This window comes from Mustelus asterias, chromosome 14 (assembly GCF_964213995.1).
Source record: "Mustelus asterias chromosome 14, sMusAst1.hap1.1, whole genome shotgun sequence".
Lineage (NCBI taxonomy): Eukaryota > Metazoa > Chordata > Chondrichthyes > Carcharhiniformes > Triakidae > Mustelus > Mustelus asterias.
Window position 1 is genome coordinate 76,286,619 of NC_135814.1, and position 26,630 is coordinate 76,313,248.

At 45.2% G+C, this 26,630-nt stretch overlaps 1 protein-coding gene across 3 annotated transcripts in view; it reads left to right on the forward strand.

Annotated features, from left to right (window-relative positions):
* plcl1 (phospholipase C like 1) overlaps nucleotides 1-26,630 on the forward strand; it is a 635,760-nt gene that overhangs the window by 442,087 nt on the left and 167,043 nt on the right. For all 3 annotated transcript variants that reach the window (XM_078228649.1, XM_078228648.1, XM_078228647.1), the window contains exon 2: nucleotides 22,506-24,974. In XM_078228649.1, the coding sequence (XP_078084775.1) occupies nucleotides 22,506-24,974 (2,469 nt within the window). The remainder of the gene's footprint in view (nucleotides 1-22,505; nucleotides 24,975-26,630) is intronic.

The following is a 26,630-nucleotide window of genomic DNA, read 5'->3' on the forward strand; positions in this document are numbered from 1 at the left end:
TGGTCAGCTCGATGGGCCGAAAGGCCTCCTGCACTGTAGGGATTCTATGATTCTATGAAAATGTGAAGTTGTTCACTTTGGCAGAAGATTAAAAAAGCAGTATAATAATTAAATGGCAAACGGCTGCAGAACTTTGAGGTGCAGAAGGATCTGGGTGTTCTAGCATGAGTCACAAAATGTCAGTATGCAGGTACAGCAAGTAATTAAGGAGGGTAATGGAATGCTATCCTTTATCACAAGAGAAATTAAACACGGCACGGTAGCACAGTGGTTAGCACTGCTGCTTCGCAGCTCCAGGGTCCCGGGTTCGATTCCCGGCTCGGGTCACTGTCTGTGTGGAGTTTGCACATTCTCCTCGTGTCTGCGTGGGTTTCCTCCGGGTGCTCCGGTTTCCTCCCACAGTCCAAAGATGTGTGGGTTAGGTTGATTGGCCAGGTTAAAAATTGTCCCTTAGAGTCCTGGGATGCATAGGTTAGAGGGATTAGCGGGTAAATATGTGGGGGTAGGGCCTGGGTGGGATTGTGGTCGGTGCAGACTCGATGGGCCGAATGGCCTCCTTCTGCACTGTAGGGTTTCTATGATTTCTATGATCTATGATAAAAGTTAGGATATTATGCTTCAGTTATACGGGGCATTGGTGAGATCACATCTCAAAAACTGTGTGCTGTTGGTCTCCTTATTTAGGTAAGGCTGTAAGTACGTTGAAGGTAGTTCATAGAATCATAGAATCCCTACAGTGCAGAGGAAGTTTACTTGATTGATACCTGGAATGAACAGGTTGACTTATGAGCAATAGGCTGGAGAGGCTGGACTTGTTTCCACTGGAGTTTAGAAGAGTGCTGGGTGACTTAATTGAAGCATATAAGACCCTAAATGGTCTTGTCAAGATAGACATAGAAAGGACTGACTTTTGTAGGTGAGTCCAGAACTAGGGGACACTGCTTTAACATTGAAGGGGGGTGATGGGTGGGCGGTAACAGCTCCTTTAGTGTGGTGGTTTGGATGGGGCCAGACTGCATGACAGCTAGTGTATGAATCTTGCTGCGATGAGGGCCTTCCTTGCCATCCTGCCCTGTTGAATCCTTGCCAGTACCGCCTGTCCTCCATCCTCTGGCTCCTGCTCTGCCTCTTCATCCACATCCTCCTGGTGTCACTCCCCATCCTCCCACTCCTGCTCCTCCTCCTTCTGCTCCACTACTCAACAGTGGACCAGGTAGCAGCATAGGCCTCAATATAACTGGTCTCCACCTTGGTCTCTGGCCTCTTCACTGACGTGATCAGCCATGACCTCAGCGGGTATTCTTTGTATTCTTCAGGAGCCATCCCGGCAGCCTGGGGATGTCTGAACCTCGGAGGATGTCGCTGTCATGCACGCTCCCCAGGTGTCGCGCAAACATGCTTGCTATTAAGCCTGTGGTCACAGACAATCTGCACGATCAGGGAGTAGAATCACTTGCTATTGATGAAGCACAGCCCCTGACCGTGCAGAGACTGCAAGGTGACATGCATGCCATCTACAGCCCCCTGCACATGGGGTATGCTGGCGATGGCAGCGAAGCCTGCAGTCGGGGCTTCCAGTTGGACCTGGCCTACGTTGAAGTAGATGTAATTGCCAGCCGAGGCAAACAGGGCATCCGTGATCTGGCAACGTGAGATGCCAAGATGCCCCCACTGGATGCCTGGAAGGACCTGCTGGTGTAGAAGTTGAGGGCTGCGAGCTTGTGGCGGCAAACGGCTTCCGTCATCCACTCGAAGGACCTGCAGATCCTATACACAGTGGATCTCCGCCTCCTCCTTCTCCGCGCCCCCCCCGCAAACCACAGGAGGATGTCCCAACCGGCAGCCCCTTGCCTTTCTGCTGCAGCATCTGGCCCTGGCTGGACTTGCTGCAGCAGGATGCCTCCCTCCTCCTCCTCAGCGGGCACTACAATGATGGCCATTGAGAGATGCCAATCCGAAATTCATTCACTAAGCGGGGGAGGGGGGGAACACGACAAAGAGAGATAAACATTTAGTACGGTTGTCCATCCCACGCCACTCCAATCCCTCTCAGTGGCCAGTGTGTCTGACACCATTCCCAGTTCCATGTGTCACCTGAATGGGTTGCCTACCATTGACATCCTGACAACTGCAAGCAGGGAGAGCGTGTGCGGAGTGCCCATTGTAGACTCTTGCTGCATAGACATGGGTGCAACCACTGCATTGCCTTCCCAGCCCAATGACAATACCACACTGCCACTGGCTTCCACAAGAGGAATAACGGGGAAGTTGAACCCGGGTCCCCAGGCTAAAACCCTGACAGGTGGTGAAATTAATTTGTGTCAGTCTCTGTGGCGCGATTGGTCAGCGAGTTTAGTTGGTGGTTCGAGACCATCCAGAGACGGAGCTTTCGCTGTTTTTTCGAAAGATGAAGTCGCACAGGATCAGAGGTGAGCTTGCAAGATAGATACAGAACTGGCTCGGTCATAGAAAACAGAGGGTAACAGTGGAAGGGTGCGTTTCTGAATGGAGGACTGTGACAAGTGGCGTTCCTCAGGGATCAGTGCTGGGACCTTTGCTGTTTGTAATATATATAAATGATTTAGAGGAAAATGTAACTGATTTGATTGGTAAGTTTGCGGATGACACAAAGGTTGGTGGAATTATGGCGAGCGAGGGGGCATAGGTTTAAAGGAGATGTATGAGGCAAGTTTTTTACACAGAGGGTGGTGGGTGTGTCTGGAACTCGCTGCCGGGAGGTGGTGGAAGATGATACGACGGTGACGTTTAAGGGGCGTCTTGACAAATACATGAAATAAGATAGGAATAGAGGGATATGGTCTCCGGAAGGATAGGGGGTTTTAGTTCAGATGGGCAACATGGTCGGTGCAGGCTTGGAGGGCCAAAGCGCCTGATCCTATGTTGTAATTTTGTTTGTTCTTTGTTCTTTGACTGGGACTCCCTTCGTGACTGGGGCTTAAATGAGGGGGAATTTGTTAGGTGGAATTTGTTAGGTGCACCCAGGAGGGTTTCTTGATGCAAAATGTAAATAGTCCAACTCGGGAAGGGGCTATACCAGACCTGGTATTGAGGAATGAGTCGACCAGGTGATTGAAGTTTCAGTGGGGGAGCATTTCAGGAATAGTGACCCTAATTTCGTACGTTTTAAACTACTTATGGATAAGAGTAGTCCTCAGGTAAAAGTACTAAACTGGGGGAAGGCTACATACAACAATATTAGCTAGGGCAGGGGAATGTAAATTGGGGGCAGTTATTTGAGAGTAAATACACAAGTGTCATGTGGGAATCTTTTAAAGGCCAGTTGGTTCGAGTTCAGGACCAGCATGCTCCTGTGAAAATGAAAGATGAAAATGACAAGATGTAGGAAACTAGGATGACAAGAAATTGTGAGCTTAGTTAAAAAGAAAAACGAGACATATGTAAGATTCGGGAAACATGAAGACAGAAAGAGCCCTTGAAGAACATAAAGAAAGCAGGAAAGAACGTTTTAATACATTTTATATATATATAAGGAGCAAGAGAATAGCTAAGGAAAGGTGTCCACTCAAGGACAAAGGAGAGAATTTATGCATGGAGCCAGAGAAAGTGGGTGAGGTCCTTAACGAATACTTTGCACTGTATTCACAAAGGGGAAGGACAAATTTGGATCATAGAATCCCTACAGTGCAGGAGGAGGCCATTCAGCCCATTGAGCCTGCACCAAAAACAATCCCACCCAGGCCCTATCCTCATAATCCCTCGCATTTACCCTCCTGGTCCTCCTGACACTAACAGGCAATTTAGCATGGCCAAACAACCGAACCCGCATATCTTTGGAATGTGGGAGGAAACCGGAGCACCCAGAGGAAGTGCACGCAGACATAGGGAGAATGTGCAAACTCCACACTGACAGTCACCCGAGGCCAGAATTGAACCCAGGTCCCATGCACTGTGAGGCAGCAGTGCTAACCACTGTGGATGGTGGTTGGTGAGTCTAAAAGGGGATATGTTAATATTACAAAGGAGGAGGTGTTGGATGTTTTGAAAAGCATTAAGTTAGACAAGCCCCCAGCACCTGATGGGATCTATCCAGAATATTAAGGGAGGTGAGGGAGGAAATTGCTGGGATATTATACAAAATCTTTGTATCCTCTTTAGTCACAGGAAAGGCCACAGCGAACTGGAGAATCGCTAATTGTGTTCCATTGTCTAAGAAGGGCAACAGAGATAATCCGGGGAATTACAGGCCAGTGAGCCTTACATCAGAGGTAGAGAAATTATTGAAGAAGATTCTTAGGGACAGGATTTACTCACATTTGGAAAAATATCTACTTATTAGTGATAGGCGGTATGGCTTTGTGCGGGGGAGGTCGTGTCTCACAACTTTTAGCAAGGCCTTTGACAAAGTCCCTCAAGGCAGGCTGATACAGAAGGTGAAGTCACATGGGATCTGTGGTGAGCTGGTAAAATGGGTACAGAACTGGCTTGGTCATAGAAGACAGAGAGTAGTGGTGGAAGGGTATTTTCTGACCAGTAGAATTCCGCTGGGACCCCAGTTGTTTGTAATTTATATAAATGATTTGGAGGAGGATGTAAGTGGTCTGATTAGTAAGTTTGTGGACATCAGAAAGAGCTGTGGATAGTGAGGCGGATTGCCAGAGGATACAGCAGGATATAGATAGGCTGGAGGCTTGGCAGAGTAATGGCAGGTGGAATTTAATCCAGACAAATGCGAGGTGATGCATTTTGGAATGTCTAATGCAGGAGGGAAGCGTACAGTAAATGGCAGAACTCTTAGAAGCATTAACATACAGAGGGATCTAAGCGTACAGGTTCACACTTCCCTGAAAATGGCAACACAAGTGGATAAGGTGGTGAAGAAGGTGTATGGCATGCTTGAGGCATAGAGTATAAAAATTGGCAAGCCATGTTGCAGCTGTACAGAACTTTAGTTAGACAAAATTTGGAATGTTGCGTACAATTCTGGTCGCCAGAATGATGTGGAGAGGGTACAAACAAGGTTTTACCAGGATGTTGCCTGGTTTGGAGACTATTAGCTATGAGAAGAGATTGGACGAACTTTGTTTGTTTTCACTTGAACATCAGAAGCTGATGGGAGACCTGACAGAAGTTTACAAAATTATGAGTGGCATGGATAGAATGGATAGTCAGTCTTTTTCCCAGGGAAGAAATGTCAATTACTGGGAGACATTGGTTTAAGGTAAAAGGGCGAAAATTTAAAGATGTGAGAGGCAAGTCTTTTACACAGAGGATGGTAAGTGCCTGGAATGCGCTGCCAGAGGAGGTGGTAGAAGAAGATACAATATCAACATTTAAGAGGCATCTTGACTGATACATGAATAGGCAGAGAATAGATGAATTATGGACCGCGTAGAGGCAAAAGATCTTTAGTTTAGAAAGGCATAATGTGTCGGCACAGGCTTGGTGGGCTGTAGGGCCTGTTCCTGTGTTGTACTTTGTTCTTTGTGCTTTTGCTGAGATACTGTAGAGTATATTGTCCTTAACAATGTAAGACTTTTAGAGAGAAGACTGGAACTGAATGAGGAACATTTAAATACACAATGAAGATAAAATAAAATGGCCTGGTGAGAATCAAGGTGAATAGTTTGTCATTTTGATTGCTGCACAAAAGTATCATTTTGAATCCCCTACCATGGGATATGTTGTGATTTGACAGAAAGAAATAATGCTGTACGTAAGCTGTTCTAATTCAACCCTGACTTGGTAAGTCAATTGATTGTTGCTTGTTTTGTGTGAAAGCTACCAAGTTGCAGTTTACCTGTTGCAGAGAACAGGATTCAATAATAATTTAAATAATCATGTATAGTGAGCTTCTACAGAATGACCGAGATGATTATTTCACGAACCAACAGGAGTCTTTTAACATGGATGTTAGATTAATGTGTAAGCACATGTATTGTGCTTTGGCAAACAAGGATTCTGTAATACCGTACGGTGATCCTTTAATCCACACTTGACCCTTAAATTCATGGGCCAGATTTTGAGGTCTCAACGTGGAGCTGATGTGCATTAGGTGGTCTTTTAAAATGCCGCGTGGTTCCCAGTCCCATTCCTAGTGCCAGCAATTTTCAGCAGCATGGGATAAGGTGGCAATTTGGGAGCCAGCACAATGCTGTCCTGACCTTGCCGGCACCATTGCTGAAATGTGCACTTCTGAACTTCCCCCAAGTTTGGTGGAGGAAGTTGGGCTTTGTGTCTTGAATCACCAGTACAGAGGTGTCAGGAACTATGATTTGAAGGCAGAAACATATGAAAGGTAAGTAAGTAAGCCTATTTCATGTGTTAAAATGAAATGCTATAACATAATTGATGTCTGTTTTTACTACAGTGATTGATAAAGTGTTTTATTAAATTATCTGGTTGCCAGGTTGTTCCTTCTGACAACTAACACATCTTGAATAGCCACTTAAGTATAATTTTCTTCTTAAAAGTTTTTGGTTGGTTAAGGGAAGGACAGGATTGGCAGCTTAACATTCCAGGATACAAATGTTTCAGGTGGGATAGAGGGGAATGTAAAAGGGGTGGGGGAGTTGCACTACTGGTTAAGGAGAATATCACAGCTGTACTGCGGGAGGACACGTCCGAGAACTCATACAGTGAGGCAATATGGGTAGAGCTCAGGAATAGGAAGGGTGTTGTCACAATGTTGAAGGTTTACTATTGGCCGCCCAACTGCCAGCGGGAGATAGAGGAACAGATATGCAGGCAGATTTTGGCAAGATGTAAAAGTAACAGGGTTGTTGTGGTGGGAGACTTTAACTTCCCAGATAGTGACTGGGACTCATTTAGTACTAGGGGCGTGAATGGGGCAAAGTTTGTAAGGAGCAGCCAGATGGGCTCCTTGAAACAGTCTGTAGATAGTCCAACTAGGGAAGGGGTCATACTGGACCTGGTATTGGGGAATGAGCCTGGCCAGGTGGTCGATGTTTCAGTAGGGGAGCAGTTCAGGAACAGTGACCACAATTCAGTAAGCTTTAAGATACTGATGGATAAAGAAAAGTGTAGTCTTCAAGTGAAGGTGCTAAATTGGGGGAAGGCTAATTACAACAATATTAGGCAGGAACTGAAGAATGTAGATTAGAGACAAATGTTTGAGGGCAAATCAACATCTAGCATGCGGGAGGCTTTCAAGTGTAAGTTGATAGGGATTCAGGACTGGTACATTCCTGTCAGGATGAAGGATAAGTTTTGGGAACCTTGGATAACGAGAGATATTGTGAGCCTAATCAAAGAGGAAAAGGAAGCATTTGTCAAAGCTAGGAGGCTGGGGACACACGAAGCAAGTGTGAAATACAAGGAAAGTAGAAAGAAACTTAAGCAAGTAGTAAGGAGGGCTAAAAGGGCTCATGACAAAGCATTGGCCAGCAGGATTAAGAAAATCCCAAGGCTTTTTATATATATATAAAGAGCAAGAGGGTAGCCAGGGAGAGGAGACAGGGGAGGGAATCTATGCGTGGAGCCAGAGAAAATGGGCGAGGTATTAAATGAGTACTTTGCATCAGTATTCACCAAAGAGAAGGACTTGGTGGATGATGAGTCTGGGAAAGGGTGTGTAGATAGTTTGAGTCATGTTGAGATAAACCGGAGGAGGTATTGGGGTTCCTGAGAAACATTAAGATAGACAAGTCCCCAGGACCTGATGGGATCTACCGCAAAATACTGAGAGAGGCAAGGGAGGAAATTGCTGGGATCTTGAGAGAAATCTTTGTATCCTCACTGGCTACAAGGGAGGTCCCAGAGGATTGGAGAATAGCCAATGTTGTTCCTTTGTTTGAGAAGGGTAACAAGAATAATCCAGGTAATTACAGGCCGGTGAGCCTGACATCAGTGGTAGGGAAATTATTGGAGAGGATTCTTCAAGACAGGCTTTATTCCCAATTGGAAATAAGTAAGTGGATGTATTAGCATGAGGCAACATTGTTTTGTGAAGGGAAGGTCGTGTCTCACTAACTTGATTGAGGATGAGGGTTTGAGAGAGGGTCACACTTAACTCCAGAATGGTGAACGAAGGCAGGCCTTTTTCCCTGCCTTAGGCATTGGTCTGCTTCTGCCTCCATCTCAGACATGCTGCTGGAGGTAGCAACCCAACTCCAGGCTGTCCCCACCTCTGTCAGGTGAAAAGAGCATTGGTGGGTACTGCTGGGTAGGAGATGAGATTGTGATGTCAGGAAATCTCTTAATTCCCTATTCCCACCTCAAAGAGGCTTTTATATATAGTATATATGAGTATTAAACACTAGAGGGAACACATTTCCCAAACAATTCCAGAATGGTTTAACCGCTAAGAATATCAGCAATTTTTAATGGATAAATACTTTTGGCCAGTTTTGTTACTAAAATAAATAGATTTTCATACTATTGGTTTTAGTTGCAGAATAAATAAAACAGCTGAACAAAAATATGGCAGAGTACTTCTGATTGTTCTGCAAACAATTAAATATTCACCACATGGATATCCTTATTTAGCTGCTTTTACTAGAAGCCACAATCCCACTTTACTGTCTTCTGGCCCATTCCGCATCCGCGCTGTAAGCGACCTGCAGAATAAAAGTTGGATGTCATCGCTGCAGCTTCCGAAGAGCTGGTTGGTTTGGGAGGGGAAGGAGGGGGGCAGGACCCAGATCATCCTCTGGTCGGAGGGGGAGGGGGGGGGGGTGGGAGGAGCGGGGCAGTGGGACCCAGATCATCCTCTGGTCGGGGGGGATGGAGGGGGCAGGGGGGTCCACTGCCACTCTGCGGGTGATCCCTCCTCCCCACCGGAGGAACGAATCCCTCCTGCCGGAGTGGACATACCAGCCACAGATTACTCTTCCCTGCAGAGGCAACAGAGCACGAGAGATGGCTGTGGCTGGTAGTGTACCAGTGATGGTGTATCCCTTTACAGGCCCAGCTTGGTCCTTCTCCAGTGTCTCCTCTTGGACTTGTACTGATCTTGTTGCTGGTTTTCATGCAGATCCACGGTGGAATCGGCCGGTTCTGCTTCATCTTCTTAGCGAGGAATCGCTTCATCCTGAAGGTTTTGTAGGATGGCATGGCCGCACGCCCACTCCGGGAGGAGGGATTCGTTCCTCCGGTGGGGAGGAGGGATCGGCCGCAGACTGGCAGCGCCCCCCCAACCCCCTCCGCCCCAGAGGATGACCGTCAGAGAGCTGCTCTCTCCATTTTCTGCTTTTTTTCTCTTTCATGCCCGGGTGCGCTCTGTCAGATTTTTTTCAAACTGCGCATGCGCAGCTCAGAGCTCCGATCGGTCCGCCAGGGCTAAGCCCCGCCCACAGTGCGGATCGGACCGGAGCCGGCAAAACGCGTATGGGCGCGCTGCAAAGAGGATTCCAGGCGCGGATCTATTTGATGCCCGGATTCGGCACTTAGACTCAAGGCCCAATATCTATTTACTAGAATTATGCAAAACTGTGAAAATGTGTTGGCTATCATGAATGAACTTCATGACTAAACCACACTTATATGCAGAAAGCCTAGTCAGTTAACTTACTAAATTTTCACTTCACATGACATTGGAACAGTTTACAAAAACAATAATGGAAAGGGATTGTGGTTGTTGCGTGTGAATTTGTTGGAGTGTAAATTTAAAATGTTACCTTAATGTTTGGCATGTTGCGAGAAGAACAATGCATTAGTACAATGAGCTACAATTACCCTGATTCCTTTGGCTGTTGTATTTCAAACCATACCTACTTTTGAAGTGGCCATATTAAAACCAGGATCTTTAAGATGGCAGCGTTTCCCTTCCTGCCATCTGAGGAGACAGTGGTGAATTCATGGTCACTGGCTTCCCCACAGCCATTTAACACTCCAAAAGGTGTTAGTTGCCTGGGGGCGGCACGGTAGCACAGTGGTTAGCACTGCTGCTTCACAGCTCCAGGGTCCTGGGTTCGATTCCCGGCTTGGGTCACTGTCTGTGTGGAGTTTGCACATTCTCCTCGTGTCTGCGTGGGTTTCCTCTGGGTGCTCCGGTTTCCTCCCACAGTCCAAAGATGTGCGGGTTAGGTTGATTGACCATGCTAAAAATTGCCCTTAGTGTCCTGGGATGTGTAGGTTAGAGGGATTAGTGGGTAAATATGTAGGGATATGGGGGATATGTAGGGCCTGGGTGGGATTGTGGTCGGTGCAGACTCGATGGGCCGAATGGCCTCTCTCTGTGCTGTAGGGTTTCTAAGATTCTAAGATGAGACTGTCGTTCTTCAGTCAGGAGGAGGTCACAGCTCAGAAAGCTGCTGAGCAATCAGATTGGCCAACAGCTCCCTAGTCCAAGCAGTGCTAGAAGTTGCAGTGGACACAACTGGGACTGCAAGCAGTCCCCAGATTCTAAGTGCTTGGAGTCCAGATTCAGGTAAGTGTTGGGGATCCTGGAGGGAGTGAGGTGAGGCCTAGGAAGTTGGGCAGAGGAAGGGTGAGAGTGTTGGTGGAGAGGCTGGGAGGGGTTCCACTCCATCTGACGAAGGAGCAGCGCTCCGAAAGCTAGTGGCGTTTGCTACCAAATAAACCTGTTGGACTTTAACCTGGTGTTGTTAGACTCCTTACAGGGGTAATACCTGCAGAGGCCAGGCCTTTTGGGGTTGCCCGATGTTGAAAAAAGGCTGTTGATGGAGGTGGAGACCTGAGGAGGCTAACATTTTGGGCTTCCCTCTGTCCCTCTGCCCCTGAATTCTTCCTGAAAATTGAGGCTTGGTGGGAAATGGTCCTTCAGTGGTCATGGCGGCATGGTGGCACAGTGGTTAGCACTGCTACCTCACAGCGTCAGGGACCCGGGTTCGATTCCAGCCTGTGTGGAGTTTGCGCGTTCTCCCTGTGTCTGTGTGGGTTTCCTCCGGGTGCTTCGGTTTCTTCCTACAGTCTAAGGATGTGCAGATTAGGTGGATTGGCCATGCTAAATTGCCCCGTAGTGTCTGAAAATGTGTAGATTAGAGGGATCAGTGGGTTAAATACATGGGGTTATGGGAATAGAGCCTGGGTGAGATGCTCTGTTGGAAAGTTGGTGCTGACTCAATGGGCCGAGCATCCTTCTGCATTGCAGGGATTCTAACTTGTAATTGGCCACTTAAGGACCTCAATTAGGAAAGGGCGGGGAGGCCAGCCTGGGCTTTGTCCATCCTGTAAAACTTGGGTGGCGGGAAGACCATCCAAAGAATTTATTGGCCACTACCCGCCTATAAACCTACCTGTAGGGAAACATCAAATTCTGCCTAACAGATTTTCTTCTTGCATGTTGCAAACAAATTAACCTCGATAGTATTACATGTTTGTAAATATTGGGAAGTTATGCAAGTTTTATCCTGGATTTAGTCCACTCACACTGAGTGCACAACAGGTTTAAAACTCTTACAGAGTTAGTTCCATTTGCCTGAGGCGTTTTGAAAGAGCAGTTTTGCATAGATAAATTTTAAGGTGTTCTGCTGGAAATAAAAAGTGACTATGTAAAGCTGCAAGGGTCATCAAAATATAGTAATAAATTCTGAGATGATGAGATATATTAATACTCACTTAGCCACAGGGTGAAAATAAGGCATCTTGTTGTCATCTGCAAGATCCTTCAAAACCTGTTAAGCACGCCTCAGGGGTCAGCTGTTACTATTACAGGCAGTGTAAGAAAACTGTATTCAGCTTTGATGTCCCTTCACTTAGATGAAAGGATGTGTGGGTGGCCTGATTAGTTCCAGCAGTGAAGAGCCAGCCTTAGAATAACAGGGGTCATAGATACGTGGGGCGGCACGGTAGCACAGTGGTTAGCACTGCTGCTTCATAGCTCCAGGGACCTGGGTTCGATTCCTGGCTCGGGTCACTGTCTGTGTGGAGTTTGCACATTCTCCTCATGTCTGCGTGGGTTTCCTCCGGGTGCTCCGGTTTCCTCCCACAGTCCAAAGATGTGCGGGTTAGGTTGATTGGCCATGCTAAAATTGCCCCTTAGTGTCCTGAGATGCGTAGGTTAGAGGGATTAGCGGGTAAAATATGTAGGCATATGGGGGTGGGGCCTGGGTGGGATTGTGGTTGGTGCAGACTCGATGGGCCGAATGGCCTCTTTCTGCACTGTAGGGATTCTATGATTGATACTCTCATTTGGTAAACTCCAGCTAAGTCTCATTTATCTGCCATACGGAGACCCCCATCACAGGGGAAGGACTGAATTCCACCCACCCATGGTCAACCTGATTAATTGCAGAATGTGACAAAACTGGCTCACAGGAAAATTGGAAAATGTTTTACCTTGTCGAGATGTTGTGATCTGTTGGTGAGGATTGAGTCTTTTTATTATGCAGTAACTGCAGTAATTATTTTGCTCGCATAAAAGTTTAAATGATGTTTGGTTTGACCAGTTGGGCCCCCCAAAATTATTCCATCAAATCTGTTCATTGTTTATACCTTTAGAAATAAACATGAGTTTCCTGTTCTCCCCATTAGAATTATTAAAGACTTCAATATGCAAGAAAATTTAAACCATCCATCCTCCAGGGCAGAATATCCCACCACTCCCCATCTTTTGATTATATTTGACACTGTTTTTACTTCACTATAAGCAATGGCTAACTTGACTACACTTACTTATACTCCACATCCTGTTTGGACTCTATGCCACTTTCCCAGTTTCTCCATCTCTGTCACATCAGTTCTGACGTTACAACCTTCCACACCAGTGCTTCTGATGTTTATTCCTGTTCCTCAACTAAGGATTCCTCCCTCTGTGTCTGACAGAGCCCTCAACTATGTCAATTTTATTTCACACACTTCCACTTTCACCCCTTCCCCTCACTCCCAGAACCTTAACAGTGTTCACTTGTCCTCAGATTCCACCTCGTCATCTTCCATATTCAGCAGATCATCCTCCACCATTTCTTCCATGTTCAATGTAATACCACCATCAAACGCATCTTCCCCTCCTCTTTCAGCATTCTGAGAGGAGCATTCCCTCCATGACACTCACCACCGGATAAAAGCGAAGTGATGCATTTTGGAAGAAATAATGTAGGGAGGAGTTATACAATAAATGGCAGAGTCATCAGGAGCATAGAAACACAGAGGGACCTAGGTGTGCAAGTCCATAAATCATTGAAGGTGGCAACACAGGTGGAGAAGGTGGTGAAGAAGGCATATGGTATGCTTGCCTTTATAGGACGGGGTATAGAGTATAAAAGCTGGAGTCTGATGATGCGGCTGTATAGAACGCTGGTTAGGCCACATTTGGAGTACTGCGTCCAGTTCTGGTCGCCGCACTACCAGAAGGACGTGGAGGCGTTAGAGAGAGTGCAGAGAAGGTTTACTATGATGTTGCCTGGTATGGAGGGTCTTAGCTATGAGGAGAGATTGGGTAAACTGGGGTTGTTCTCCCTGGAAAGACGGAGAATGAGGGGAGATCTAATAGAGGTGTACAAGATTATGAAGGGGATAGATAGGGTGAACGGTGGGAAGCTTTTTCCCAGATCAGAAGTGACGTTCACAAGGGGTCACGGGCTGCCAAGTAGGGTGGTGGAGGCAGGCACACTGACATCGTTTAAGACTTACCTGGATAGTCACATGAGCAGCTTGGGAATGGAGGGATACAAACGATTGGTCTAGTTGGACCAATGAGCGGCACAGGCTTGGAGGGCCGAAGGGCCTGTTTCCTGTGCTGTACTGTTCTTTGTTCTTTGTTCATGATACCTTGGTTTGCTCCTCAGTCACTCCCAACACTACATCCGTGTCATAGAGGTTTACAGCATGGAAACAGGCCCTTCGGCTCAACTTATCCATGTCGCCCTTTTTTTTAAAACCCCTAAGCTAGTCCTAATTGCCCGCATTTGGCCCATATCCCTCTATACCCATCTTACCCATGTAACTGGCTAAACGCTTTTTAAAAGACCGAATTGTACCCGCCTCTACTACTCCCTCTGGCAGCTTATTCCAGACACTCACCACCCTCTGTGTGAAAAAAATGCCCCTCTGGACACTTTTGTATCTCTCCCCTCTCATCTTAAACCTATGCCCTCTAGTTTTAGACTCCCCTACCTTTGGGAAAAGATATTGACTATCTAGCTGATCTGTATCTGTACAAAGATAAGTGGAAAAGTGAATCGTGTGGAGGACGGAGAAGATCTGCAGAGAGATTTGGACAGGCTGAGTGAGTGGGCGAGGATATGGCAAATGGAGTATAACGTTGATAAATGCGAGGTTATACACTTTGGAGGAAATAATAACAAATGGGATTACTATCTCAATGGAAACAAATTAAAACATGCTACCGTGCAAAGGGACCTGGGGGTCCTTGTGCATGAGACGCAAAAGCCCAGTCTGCAGGTACAACAGGTGATCAAGAAGGCAAATGGGATGTTGGCCTATATTGCGAGGGGGATAGAATATAAAAGCAGGGATGTCTTGATGCACAGGGCATTGGTGAGGCCGCAGCTGGAATACTGTGTGCAGTATTGGTCCCCTTATATGAGGAAGGATATATTGGCATTGGAGGGAGTGCAGAGAAGGTTCACCAGGTTGATACCGGAGATGAGGGGTTTGGATTATGAGGAGAGGCTGAGGAGATTGGGTTTGTACTCGTTGGAGTTTAGAAGGATGAGGGGGGATCTTCTGGAGACTTATAAGATAATGCGGGGGCTGGATAGGGTGGAGGCGGAGAGATTCTTTCCACTTAGTAAGGAAGTTAAAACTAGAGGACACAGCCTCAAAATAAAGGGGGGTCGGTTTAAGACAGAGTTGAGGAGGAACTTCTTCTCCCAGAGGGTGGTGAATCTCTGGAATTCTCTGCCCACTGAGATGGTGGAGGCTACCTCGCTGAATATGTTTAAAGCGCGGATGGATGGATTCCTGATCGGTAAGGGAATTAAGGGTTATGGGGATCAGGCGGGTAAGTGGTACTGATCCACGTCAGATCAGCCATGATCTTATTGAATGGCGGGGCAGGCTCGAGGGGCTAGATGGCCTACTCCTGCTCCTATTTCTTATGTTCTTATGTTCTTATGTACCCCTCGTTATTTTATAGATCTCTATAAGATCACCCCTCAGCCTTCTATGCTGCAGAGAAAAATGTCCCAATCTATCCAGCTCTCCTTATAACTCAAACCATCAAGTCCCGGGAGCATCCTAGTAAATCTCTTCTACACTCTTTCTAGTTTAATAATATCCTTCCTATAATAGGGTGACCAGAACTGTACACAATGTTCCAAGTATGGCCTTACCAACGTCTTAACAGTGTCAGATGGCATCTCTTCGTGCAAGCACAGAAGATGCAACATCGCTGAGTAAATATAGCTTGATAGCATTATCGATGATACCTTCCATCACTTTGCTGATAATCAAGAGTAGACTGGTGGGGTGATAAGTAGCCGGGTTTATTTGTTCTTCATTTTGTGGACAGGACATACCTGGGCAATTTTCCACATTACCCGATGGATGCCAGTGTTATAGCTGTATTGTGGCAGTTTAGCTAGGGGTGAAGCTAGTTCTGGAGCACAAGTGTTCAGTACTGTTGCAGAAATGTTGTCAGGGTTCATAGCCTTTGCAATATCCAGTACATTCAGCCATTTCTTACTATCACGTGGAGTGAATCAAATCAGCTGAAAATTGACAGCAATGATGCTGAGGGAGGATGAGATGGATCATCGACTTATGGCTGAAGATTGTTGCAAATGCTTCAGCCTTATCTTTTGCAATGATGAGCTAAGCTCTCCCATCATTGAGGATATGGGTATTTGTGGAGCCTCCTCTTCCTGTTAGTTAATTGTCCATCACCATTAACAACTGGATGTGGCAGGACCTCAGAGCTTAGATCTGATCTGCAGGCTGTGGAATTGCTCAGCTCTGTCTAGCACATACCATTTACACTGTTTAGCACTCAAGTAGTCCTGCGTTCTATCTTCACCAGGCTGACATCTCATTTTTAGATATGTGTGGTGCTGCTCCTGGCATGTCCTCGTGTACTTTTCATTGAACCAGGGCTGATACCCCAAATTGATGTAATGATAGAGTGGAGGATTGAAGTCGGTAAAAATACCTCTGAGGCTGGTATGAGTCAAAATAGAGTAAGGCTTTATTCTCACAAGCTTGCGGGAGAACCTGACCCCTTGAAAGCGGAAGCCAAAGTTCTCTCTGAACACAGAAAAGTGGGGATATATATACATTATGGCTCCCAGCACCAATCACGACACAAACACTGGCCTGGTCATGAATCAAACCCCAGACCAGCCACGACTCAGAAATACAATTTACAACTGCCGGTCACGAAGCAAGCATCCAGACCAACTACAAAAAATACATTGATAGCTTCTTGACCATAAACCAGTGTATCTGGCATCCTCAGCACATGAAGCGCAGGTCTTCTGTTTCCTGTTCTTCCCGCGGTTCCCCTTTGAAGTTCCGACGCTCTTCCAGCTGCCTCAGCGGGAGTTCCTCTTCCATCGGCCGTATCGCACTTCACACCTTGTAATGCTCTCTTCCGTTTACATTTACCACGCAAACCTGTAGAAAAGGTAAGACTTGCATGCCTGCAAACACATTCACATTTACATTTACATTTGACTATCTATTGTTATAAGAATAAAAGTTAACTGGTATTAATGTCAGAAGCAGTACAAACAAGAATAGCTTTATTCATGTCAAAAACAGTATAAACCTGAGGGAAAGCAGTATAAACCTGAGGAGATTAGCCACAATGAAGGGTTACGCTTGTGATACATTCTAAGTACAAAGTTCAACCTTTTAGGTACAAAGTACATTGAGTACAAAAAACATTAACCCTTTCCCTTCTTCAAGGATACGCCAGGCCATGAGGTTGCCGATTGTGGTGGAAAGCAATCCTGCTGCAGCTAATGGCCCACAGCAAATGCAAAACAGCAATTCACTTGTACATCTTTCAATTTAGTCTACTGTATTCGCTGCCCACAATGTGGTCTCTTCTCCATTCAGTCTACAAGCATAATGTTGAGTTTCCAGTCGCCCGTCATTTTCGTTTTCCACCTTGCTCCCACTCTGACCTTTTTTTTCTTGACCTGGGGTAGGGTTCCATTGAAGCCCAACACTAGCTCGAGGAACAGCATTTCTACTTTTGACTCAGCATCTATCGCATTCTGGACTCAATATTGTGTTCAATAAATTTAGATAATAATGGACACTTTTTGTCATTCCACCTTTCCTGCTTTCTATTCTATTACAGACGTTGCCTTTTGTTCCTCCTCCTACCTTCTGTCCATTCACTTGCTCAAAACCTATTACATTTGAACTTTTCTCAGTTCTGCTGGGAGGTGGAGATGGAGGCATAGTGGTAATGTCACTGAATAGTAACCCAGAGGCCCAGGCTAATGCTCTGCAGGCTTAGATTCAAGTCCCACATGGCATCTGGCAGAATTGACATTCAATTAATAAATCTGGAATGCAAAGTTCATCTCTGTAATGGCGACCATGCAACTATCATTGAATTTTGCAAAGACCCATCTTGTTTACTAATGTCCTTTTGCGAAGGAAATCTGCTGTACTTACCTGGTCTGACTCCAGATCCACAGCAACGTGGTTAACTATTAACTGTTTAACTGTGACCCGAGCCGGGAATCGAACCCAGGTCCCTGGAGCTGTGAAGCAACAGTGCTAACCACTGTGCTACCGTGCCGCCCTGTCTGTGTGGAGTTTGCACATTCTCCTCGTGTCTGCGTGGGTTTCCTCCGGGTGCTCCAGTTTCCTCCCACAGTCCAAAGATGTGCGGGTTAGGTTGATTGGTCATGCTAAACATTGCCCCTTAGAGTCCTGAGATGTGTAGGTTTGAGGAATTAGCGAGTAAATATGTAGGGATATGGGAGTAGGGTCTGGGTGGGATTGTGGTCGGTGCAGACTCGATGGGCCGAATGGCCTCCTTCTGCACTGTAGGGTTTCTATGATTCTATGATTAACTGTCCTCTGAAATGTTCAGTTCAAGGGGAATTAATGCTGGCTTTGTCAGTGGCACCGATATTCCATGAAAGGGGAAAAAAGGTCAGCCTGAAACATTGGGAGGAATGAAACTCGCCTTGGAGGCGAGTTTAGAGCTGGGAATACATGCATGTAAACACACGAAGCATGGTGAATATCTTTAGTGAGCTGCAGGAACAGATATGGGTCTGGGCTTTATGGCCGCAAATCAAGTAGGCCTTGATCCTGTGCAAAGGTAAAATAGTGACATTGGGTCAGCAATATGACATCATTATGCCAGTCTTGAAAATTGCAGGCGCTGAAATTGAAAGCCTGACCGTCAATTTGAAATTGCCAAGAAACAAACTCATGAGCTTATTAACAATAATAAAATCAGAACATGCTGGAAAAACTTGGCAGGTCTGGTGGCATCTATGGAGAAGAGTCTGGAGACCACAGCTCTGAAGAAGAGTCATACAAACTCAGAACATTAACTCTGGTTCTCTCTCCACATGCTGCCAGACTTGCTGAGTTTATCCAGCATTTCCTGTTTTTATTTCAGATTTCCAGCATTCACAGTATTTTGCTTTTATTTTATTTTAGCCTGCTGCATTCTTTTGTTGGTGTTGGATGGGTAAAAGTTTGGGAGCTATAATAGGTACGATGAGGTGACACAGAGGCAGAAGAAAAGGCCTGTTACTGGGATCATGGTTGCATATAGCAGCAGATTCTGCTGGGGCAGGTGACAGCAACTTATATGTTTTTTTTTACTTCAGTTAACTTAATTTCACCTCCTTGCCCTGACACCCTTACAATTACTTGGTCCAGGGCTCCCAGGACTTAGGCTCTGGGGACTGCTTGTAATCCCAGTTCTGTCCACTCCTGCTTTTGGTGTTGCTGAGGGTAGAGAGCTGGCGACTAACCTAAACCCTACCATCTTAAAAATCCTGGCCCTGAAATGTATGTGGAGTAATGAGGAGAAGCAATATGAACTGAAGCGTAGAATCCTAAAGGAGGCACATGAACAGAGAGTTCTGGTGATATTGTACATGTGCACAAATCATTAAAGTGGCAGGACAAATGGAGAAAGTTAAAAAGGCACATGGGATCATGAGTTTATAAATGACGTACAGAGTGTGAAAGCAAGGAAGAGATGAATAACTTTTATAGAATACTGGTTCATCTGTAATTGTGTCCAGTTCTGGGCACCACACTTAGGAAGGATGTGAGGGCTTGAGAGTGGATGCAGAAACGATTTATGAGAATGGTTCCAGAAATGAGGGATTTCAGTTATGTGGATAGATTGGTGTAGCTGGAGATGTTCTCATTAGAGAAAGTAAGGTTGAGCAAAGATGGACATTCAAAATCATGAGGGGTTCATTTACTCAGAATGGTCGAGAATTTGATTTGATTTGATTTATTATTGCCACATGTATTAACATACAGTGAAAAGCATTGTTTCTTGCGCGCTATACAAAGCATACCATTCATAGAGAAGGAAAGGAGAGAGTGCAGAATGTAGTGTTACAGTCATAGCTAGGATGTAGAGAAAGATCAACTTAATGCAAGGTAAGTCCATTCAAAAGTCTGACAGCAGCAGGGAAGAAGCTGTTCTTGAGTCGGTTGGTACATGACCTCAGACTTTTGTATCTTTTTCCCGAAGGAAGAAGGTGGAAGAGAGAATATCCGGGGTGCATGGCGTCCTTGATTATGCTGGCTGATTTGCCGAGGCAGCGGGAAGTGTCATCAATGGATGGGAGGCTGGTTTGCGTGATGGATTGGGCTACATTCACGACCTTTTGTAGTTCCTTGCGGTCTTGGGCAGAGCAGGATCTATACCAAGCTGTGATATAACCAGAAAGAATGTTTTCTATGGTGCATTTGTAAAAGTTTGTGAGAGTCATCGCTGACATGTCAAATTTCCTTAGTCTTCTGAGAAAGTAGAGGCATTGGTGGGCTTTCTTAACTATAGTGTCGGCATATGGGGACCAGGACAGGTTGTTGGTGATCTGGACACCTAAAAACTTGACGCACTCAACCCTTTCTACTTCGTCCCCATTGATGTAGACAGGGACATGTTCTCCTTTACGCTTCCTGAAGTCAATGACAATCTCCTTCGTTTTGTTGACGTTGTGGGAGAGATTAGTGTTGCTGCACCAGTTCACCAGATTCTCTATCTCATTCCTGTTCTCTGTCTCATCATTGTTTGAGATCCGACCCACTACGGTGGTGTTGTCAGCAAATTTGAAAATTGAATTGGAGGGGAATTTGGCCGCACAGTCATAGGTATGACAGGAGTATAGTAGGGGGCTAAGAACACAGCCTTGTGGGGCACTGGTGTTGAGCATGAATGGAAAAGGAGAATAGAATCCCTACAGTACAGAAAGAGGCCATTCGGCCCATCGAGTCTGCACCGACCTCAATCCCACCCAGGCCCTACCCCCATATCCCTACACATTTACCCACTAATCCCTCTAACCTACGCATCTCAGGACACTATGGGCAATTTTTTAGCATGGCCAATCAACCTAACCCGCACATCTTTGGACTGTGGGAGGAAACCGGAGTACCCGGAGGAAACCCACGCAGACACGAGGAGAATGTGCAAACTCCACACAGACAGTGACCCAAGCCGGGAATCGAACCCAGGTCCCTGGAGCTGTGAAGCAGCAATGCTAACCACTGTGCTACCGTGCCACCCTACTGTGCTACCGTGCCACCCTGATCGTGGAGGAGGTGTTGTTGCCTATCCTTACAGATTGTGGTCTGTGAGTTAGGAAGTTCAGGATCTAGTCGCAGAGGGAGGTGCCGAAGTTTGGCCACGGAGTTTGGAGATGAGTTTTGTGGGAATAATGAAGGCTGAGCTGTGGTCAATAAATAGAAGTCTGACATAGGTGTTCTTGTTATCTAGGTGTTCCAGGGTTGAGTGCAGGACCAGAGAGATAGTGTCTGCTGTGGACCTGTTGACACAGTAAGCAAACTGTAGCGGATCCAGGTAGTCCGGGAGCCTGGAATTGATTCGCGCCGTGACTAACCTTTCGAAGCACTTCATAATGATGAATGTCAGAGCCACCGGCCGAAAGTCGTTAAGGCACATGGCTTGATTTTTCTTAGGTACCGGGATGATGGTCGTCTTCTTGAAGCAGATAGGGACCTCAGATTGTTGTAAAGAGAGGTTGAAGATGTCTGTGAATACCCCCGCCAGCTGATCCACACAGGATCTGAGTGCTCGTCCAGGTACTCCATCTGGGCCAGTCGCTTTCCTTGGGTTGACCTTCGAGAAAGCTGCTCTGACATCTGCAGTGGTGACCCCAGACACAGGTTCATCCAGGGCTTCCAGAGTGCAGGGCATGCTCTCGCTGACTTCTTGCTCAAAACGGGCGTAGAATGCATTGAGCTCATCAGGGAGGGGTGCGTTGGAGCCAGCAATTTTACATGCCTTCATATTGTAGCCTGTTACGTCTTGCAGACCTTGCCATAGTTGGCGGGGGTCGGTGTGGCTAGCCTGGGACTCTAGCTTGGTCTGATACTGTTTTTTGGCATCTTTGATGGATCCCCTTAGATGGTATCTGGCTTTCTTGTATAGCCATGATGTGGAGATGCCGGCGTTGGACTGGGGTAAACACAGTAAGGTTAAAGTCCAACGGTTCTATTTGGTAGCACAAGCCACTAGCTTTCAGGGCGCTGCCCCTTCATCAGGTGATGTTTGTGAATCGAACTCCCACATCCACTCACCTGATGAAGGGGCAGCGCTCCGAAAACTAGTGGCTTGTGCTACCAAATAAACCTGTTGGACTTTAACCTGGTGTTGTGAGACTTCTTACTTTCTTGAATAGGCCAGTGTCGCCTGACTTGAACGCCTCAGACCTGGGCTTCAGCAAGCAGTGGATATCCCTGTTCATCCATGGTTTTCGGTTGGGGAACACACAGATTTGCTTCTTTGACACACAGTCTTCTGATGAAGTCAGTTACTGTAGTGGCCTACTCGTTCAGGCTGGTCGCAGAGTTTTTAAATACTGACCAGTCCACTGACTCCAAGCAGCCCCGTAGGAGATCATCCGATTCTTCAGACTAACATTGCACGAGAACCACAGGATACAAATTTAAAGTGACTTTCAAAAGAACCCAGGGCAACATAAGGATAAGTTTTTTTTTAATGCAGCAAATGATTGCAATTCGGATTGAATTGCCAAAAAGAGTGGTGCAGGCAGATTCAATCATGGTTTTCAAAAGGAAATTGGATAATCATCTGAGAGAAAAGTAATTGTGAGGCTGCAGGGAGAGGGCTAGTGACTGGGACAAGTTCAATTGCTCATGCAGAGCCGGCATAAACATGACCGGCTGAATGTCCTCCTACTTTGTTGCAATTATTCTATAATCGGTGTTGATTCCATATTCTGCGGAACAGAGCTGAGTCCAGCTTAACACCATTGAAATCAAGTAACCAATGTTGGTTTAATTTATGATTATCATAAATAAGTACAAGGAATGTTGTAGATAAGCTTCAAGAAGAATAAATGGAATACATAGACAAAGTAATAGATTGCAATTCAATAATATTGAAATTTGCTAATCATTCTAACATAATTTATTTTGTATTTGTCCCACAGGATTCTACAAGACAGAAGCAAGAACATAAGAAAACAGTCTCATTCAGCAGCATGCCTTCTGAAAAGAAAATTAACAGTGCCAGTGACTGCATTAGTTTCATGCAGGCTGGCTGTGAGCTGAAGAAAATCCGTTCAAATACTCGCATCTATAGTCGTTTTTTTACTTTAGATATTGACTTTCAGGCTTTGCGTTGGGAACCTTCCAAGAAGGATCCTGAGAAGGCTAAACTTGATGTTTCTTCTCTCAAAGAGGTCCGAGTTGGAAAAAATACAGAAACGTTCAGAAGCTGTTCAGTTGTTGATCAGATTTGTGAAGACTGTTCCTTCTCATTAATATATGGAGAAAACTATGAATCTTTGGATCTAGTGGCCAGTTCTGCAGACATAGCTAACATCTGGGTTACAGGCCTCCGTTATGTTACTTCACATAGTAAGCAAGCTTTGGATTTGATAGAAGCCAGCCAAAATACACTGAGGACCAGGTGGCTCCATGCTGTGTTTGAAGAAGCTGATGTAGACGGTAATGGAATTATGTTGGAAGATGTAGCTGTGAAACTGATAATGCAGCTCAATCCAGGCTTGAAAGAGTCAAAAATCAGAGTTAAGTTTAGAGAGATACAGAATCAGAAAGGAAAGCTAACCACGAGGGTAACAAAGGAGGAGTTTACTGATGTTTACTATGATCTTTGCACTAGGCCTGAGGTATATTTTCTGCTTGTGCAAATTTCTGGGAATAAAGAGTATCTCGATGCCAAAGACTTGATGTTTTTTTTGGAAACAGAACAAGGGATCATAAATGCAACAGAAGAAATGTGCCTTGATCTTATACGGAGGTATGAACCTTCAGAGCAAGGTCAGATGAATGGTAATCTTAGTATTGATGGCTTTACTCGGTATCTGACATCACCGGAGTGCAATATATTTGATCCAGAGCATAATAGAGTCTGTCAGGATATGACTCAACCTCTATCCCATTATTATATCAATGCATCTCACAACACCTATATAACAGAAAACACTGCTAGAAGTGCTTCTGATCTGCTTGGGTATATTAAGGCCTTAGAGTTAGGCTGCAGAAGTATTGAGCTTGATGTGTATGATGGTCCAAACGAACCAGTCGTTAGTAAACGCAACAATGTGACTTCACCAGTCAGCTTCCATAGCGTCATTAAAGTGATTAATCAGTATGCCTTTGTAGCTTCAGAGTATCCTTTGATTATGTGTTTGCGAAACCACTGCTCAGTAGGACAACAGAAAGTTATGGCTCAGAAAATGAAAATGATCTTTGGAAATAAAATGTTTACAGAACCACCAGATTCATCTACAAGCTATCTCCCATCACCAGAAATGCTAAAGAGGAAAATTATCTTGAAGGGAAAAAAATTGCCACAAAACACCAATTTACCAGAAGGTGATGTTACAGACGAAGACGAAGAAGCAGAGATTTCGCGAAAGTCAACAGATGCGTTTTTTGTTGCTAAGCGGACTATTCATTTGTGTAGGGAACTCTCCGATTTGGTCAGTTTATGTCAGACTGTGCAATTCAGCAATTTTCAGGATTCAATGAAGAAGCAGAAATACTGGGAAATATGCAACTTTAGTGAACCTGAGGCACGTACATTGGCAAATGAATATCCAGAAGACTTTGTGAACTACAATAAGAGATTTCTGTCACGAGTGTATGCTGGCCACTTGGGTTTAGAGTCAAGCAATTTGAATCCACAAGAATTCTGGAATTGTGGCTGTCAAATTGTAACCATCAACTATCAGACCCCTGGTCCAATGTTGGATCTTAACATTGGTTGGTTTAGACAGAATGGCTGTTGTGGTTATGTACTGAGGCCTGCGATTATGCGTGATGAGGTGTCCTATTTCAATGCATATACTAAGGGAATAGTTCCAGGAACCTTACCCCAGGTTTTGCATATAAAAATCATCAGTGGTCAGATGTTTCCAAAGCCTAAAGGTTCTGGTACAAAAGGGGATGTTATAGATCCATATGTGTATGTGGAAATTCGTGGGATTCCTGCAGATTGTGCAGAAATGAGGACCAAGACTGTTCATCTAAATGGAGAGAATCCTATTTTTGATGAAAGTTTTGAATTTGAAATCAACCTGCCTGAGCTTGTAACAGTTCGATTTGTTGCTTTAGATGATGACTACATTGGGGATGAATTTATTGGCCAGTATACTATCCCATATGAGTGCTTGCAGTCTGGTTATCGACATATTCCTTTGCACTCAATCACTGGGGAAGAAATGGAACATGGTACACTTTTTGTCCATATTGCAACAACTGACCGAAGAGGTGGGGGAAAGGCTCACAAGCGTGGACATTCAGTCAGAAAAGGGAAGAACATAATTAAATACACCAGGATAAGAAATACTGGGATCAAGGTTATTGATGATACCTTCAAAACTGCAGGCCAACCATTACGAGAAGCTGCAGATATCCGAGAAAACGTACAGGTAAATGGATTATTGGGGATAAAATGTATGGTAAGATTTAGAATTGTTACTCAATCAGGTTTCACGAAGCAACTGGCTTATGTAATACTTCTTAAATTGTATTGCATATAATTACTCAGCTGAATTTGCTAAACTTGTAGGGGTACAAAAATAGCACCAAAGCACTCATTGCTCTGTTTCCACTAATCTCTGGATCACTACAACTTTTGTAGGCTTCTTGACATGGACAGACCCTGTTAGCCTGTGCTGTGGATCACTTAAAATTCATGGGGCGGCATGGTGGCACAGTGGTTAGCAAAGCTGGGTTCAATTCCGGCCTCAGGTCACTGTCTGTGTGGAGTTTGCATGTTCTTCCCGTGTCTGCATGGGTTTCCTTCGGGCGCTCCGGTTTCCTCCCACAGTCCAAAGATGTGCGGGTTAGGTTGATTGGCCATGCTAAATTGCCTCTTAGTGTCAGGGGGATTAGCAGGGTAAATATGTGGGGTTACGGGAATAGGGCCTGGGTGGGATTGTGGTCAGTGCAGACTCGATTGGCCGAATGGCCTCCTTCTGCACTGTAGGGATTCTATGATTCTATATTTTTACCACTTTAAAGGCTCTATGTGAATGCAAGCTTTTTATTACTGTATTTGGAAGTTTCCCTCATGCAACCTGATTGCCACACTTTCTACATTATAATAGCGACAAGACTTTAAAAGTACTTCACTGGCTGCAAAAACGCTTTGGGTCATCATGAAGCCATGAAAGGTGCTATCCTATTGGCCCTCTGGTTATACTATCACAACAGTTTACGGATTAACCAGGACTAATTTTTGTATGCAGAATTTGCTCTATGTTAATTGCAGTGCAGAAAATGTTAGGGACTTGTACTTCTTGCCCATTACTGCCATTGCTCTATGAATTGATGATACCACCTTTGTTTTGTGTTAAGTTTGCTGTGAAGTTTGACAACTAGAGTTTGAGAAAGTAAAATATTAAACATAAGATATTAAAATGCCTGCATATTTGCATTTTTTTGCCATTGTCTTTGGTCCCTGTGATAGTTCCATAGTCACTTGCTCCATCCCTCATCCTGACAATGGTCCAAGACTGAACCAAACGGTTCATAACCTCGGTAACATATTTAACCCTGAGATGAACTTCAGCCACAAACCTCTCAATTACTAAGACTGTCTAGTTCTAACTCGGTATCATCGCCCAAATCTGCCCTTGCTTCAGCTCAGATGCTGTTGAAACCCTCATCTATGCCTTTGTTACCTCTAGACCTGACTATTTCAATGGCACTTCTCACGTGCCCTGCACATTCTGTCCTCTGTACACTTGAGCTCATGTAAAACTCTCCTGCCTGCATTCTAACTTTCATCAAGTCTTGTTCCTCTATCACCACTTTACTTGCTGATATACACTGGTTCTTGGTTAAATACCACCTCAATTTTAAAATTACCATCCTTATTTTTAGGTGGGGTGCTTCCCTTCCTATCTCTGTCAGCTCATCCAGCCCCGCAATCATCTGAGATATCTGCACCCTGCTAATTCTTGCCTCTTGAGTATTCTAATTTTAACCCCTTAACTGATGGCTGTGCTGAAAGCTGCCAAAGCCCTAAGTTCTGGAATCCCTTCCCCAAACCTCTGTCTCTCTTTCCTTCTTTAAGACAC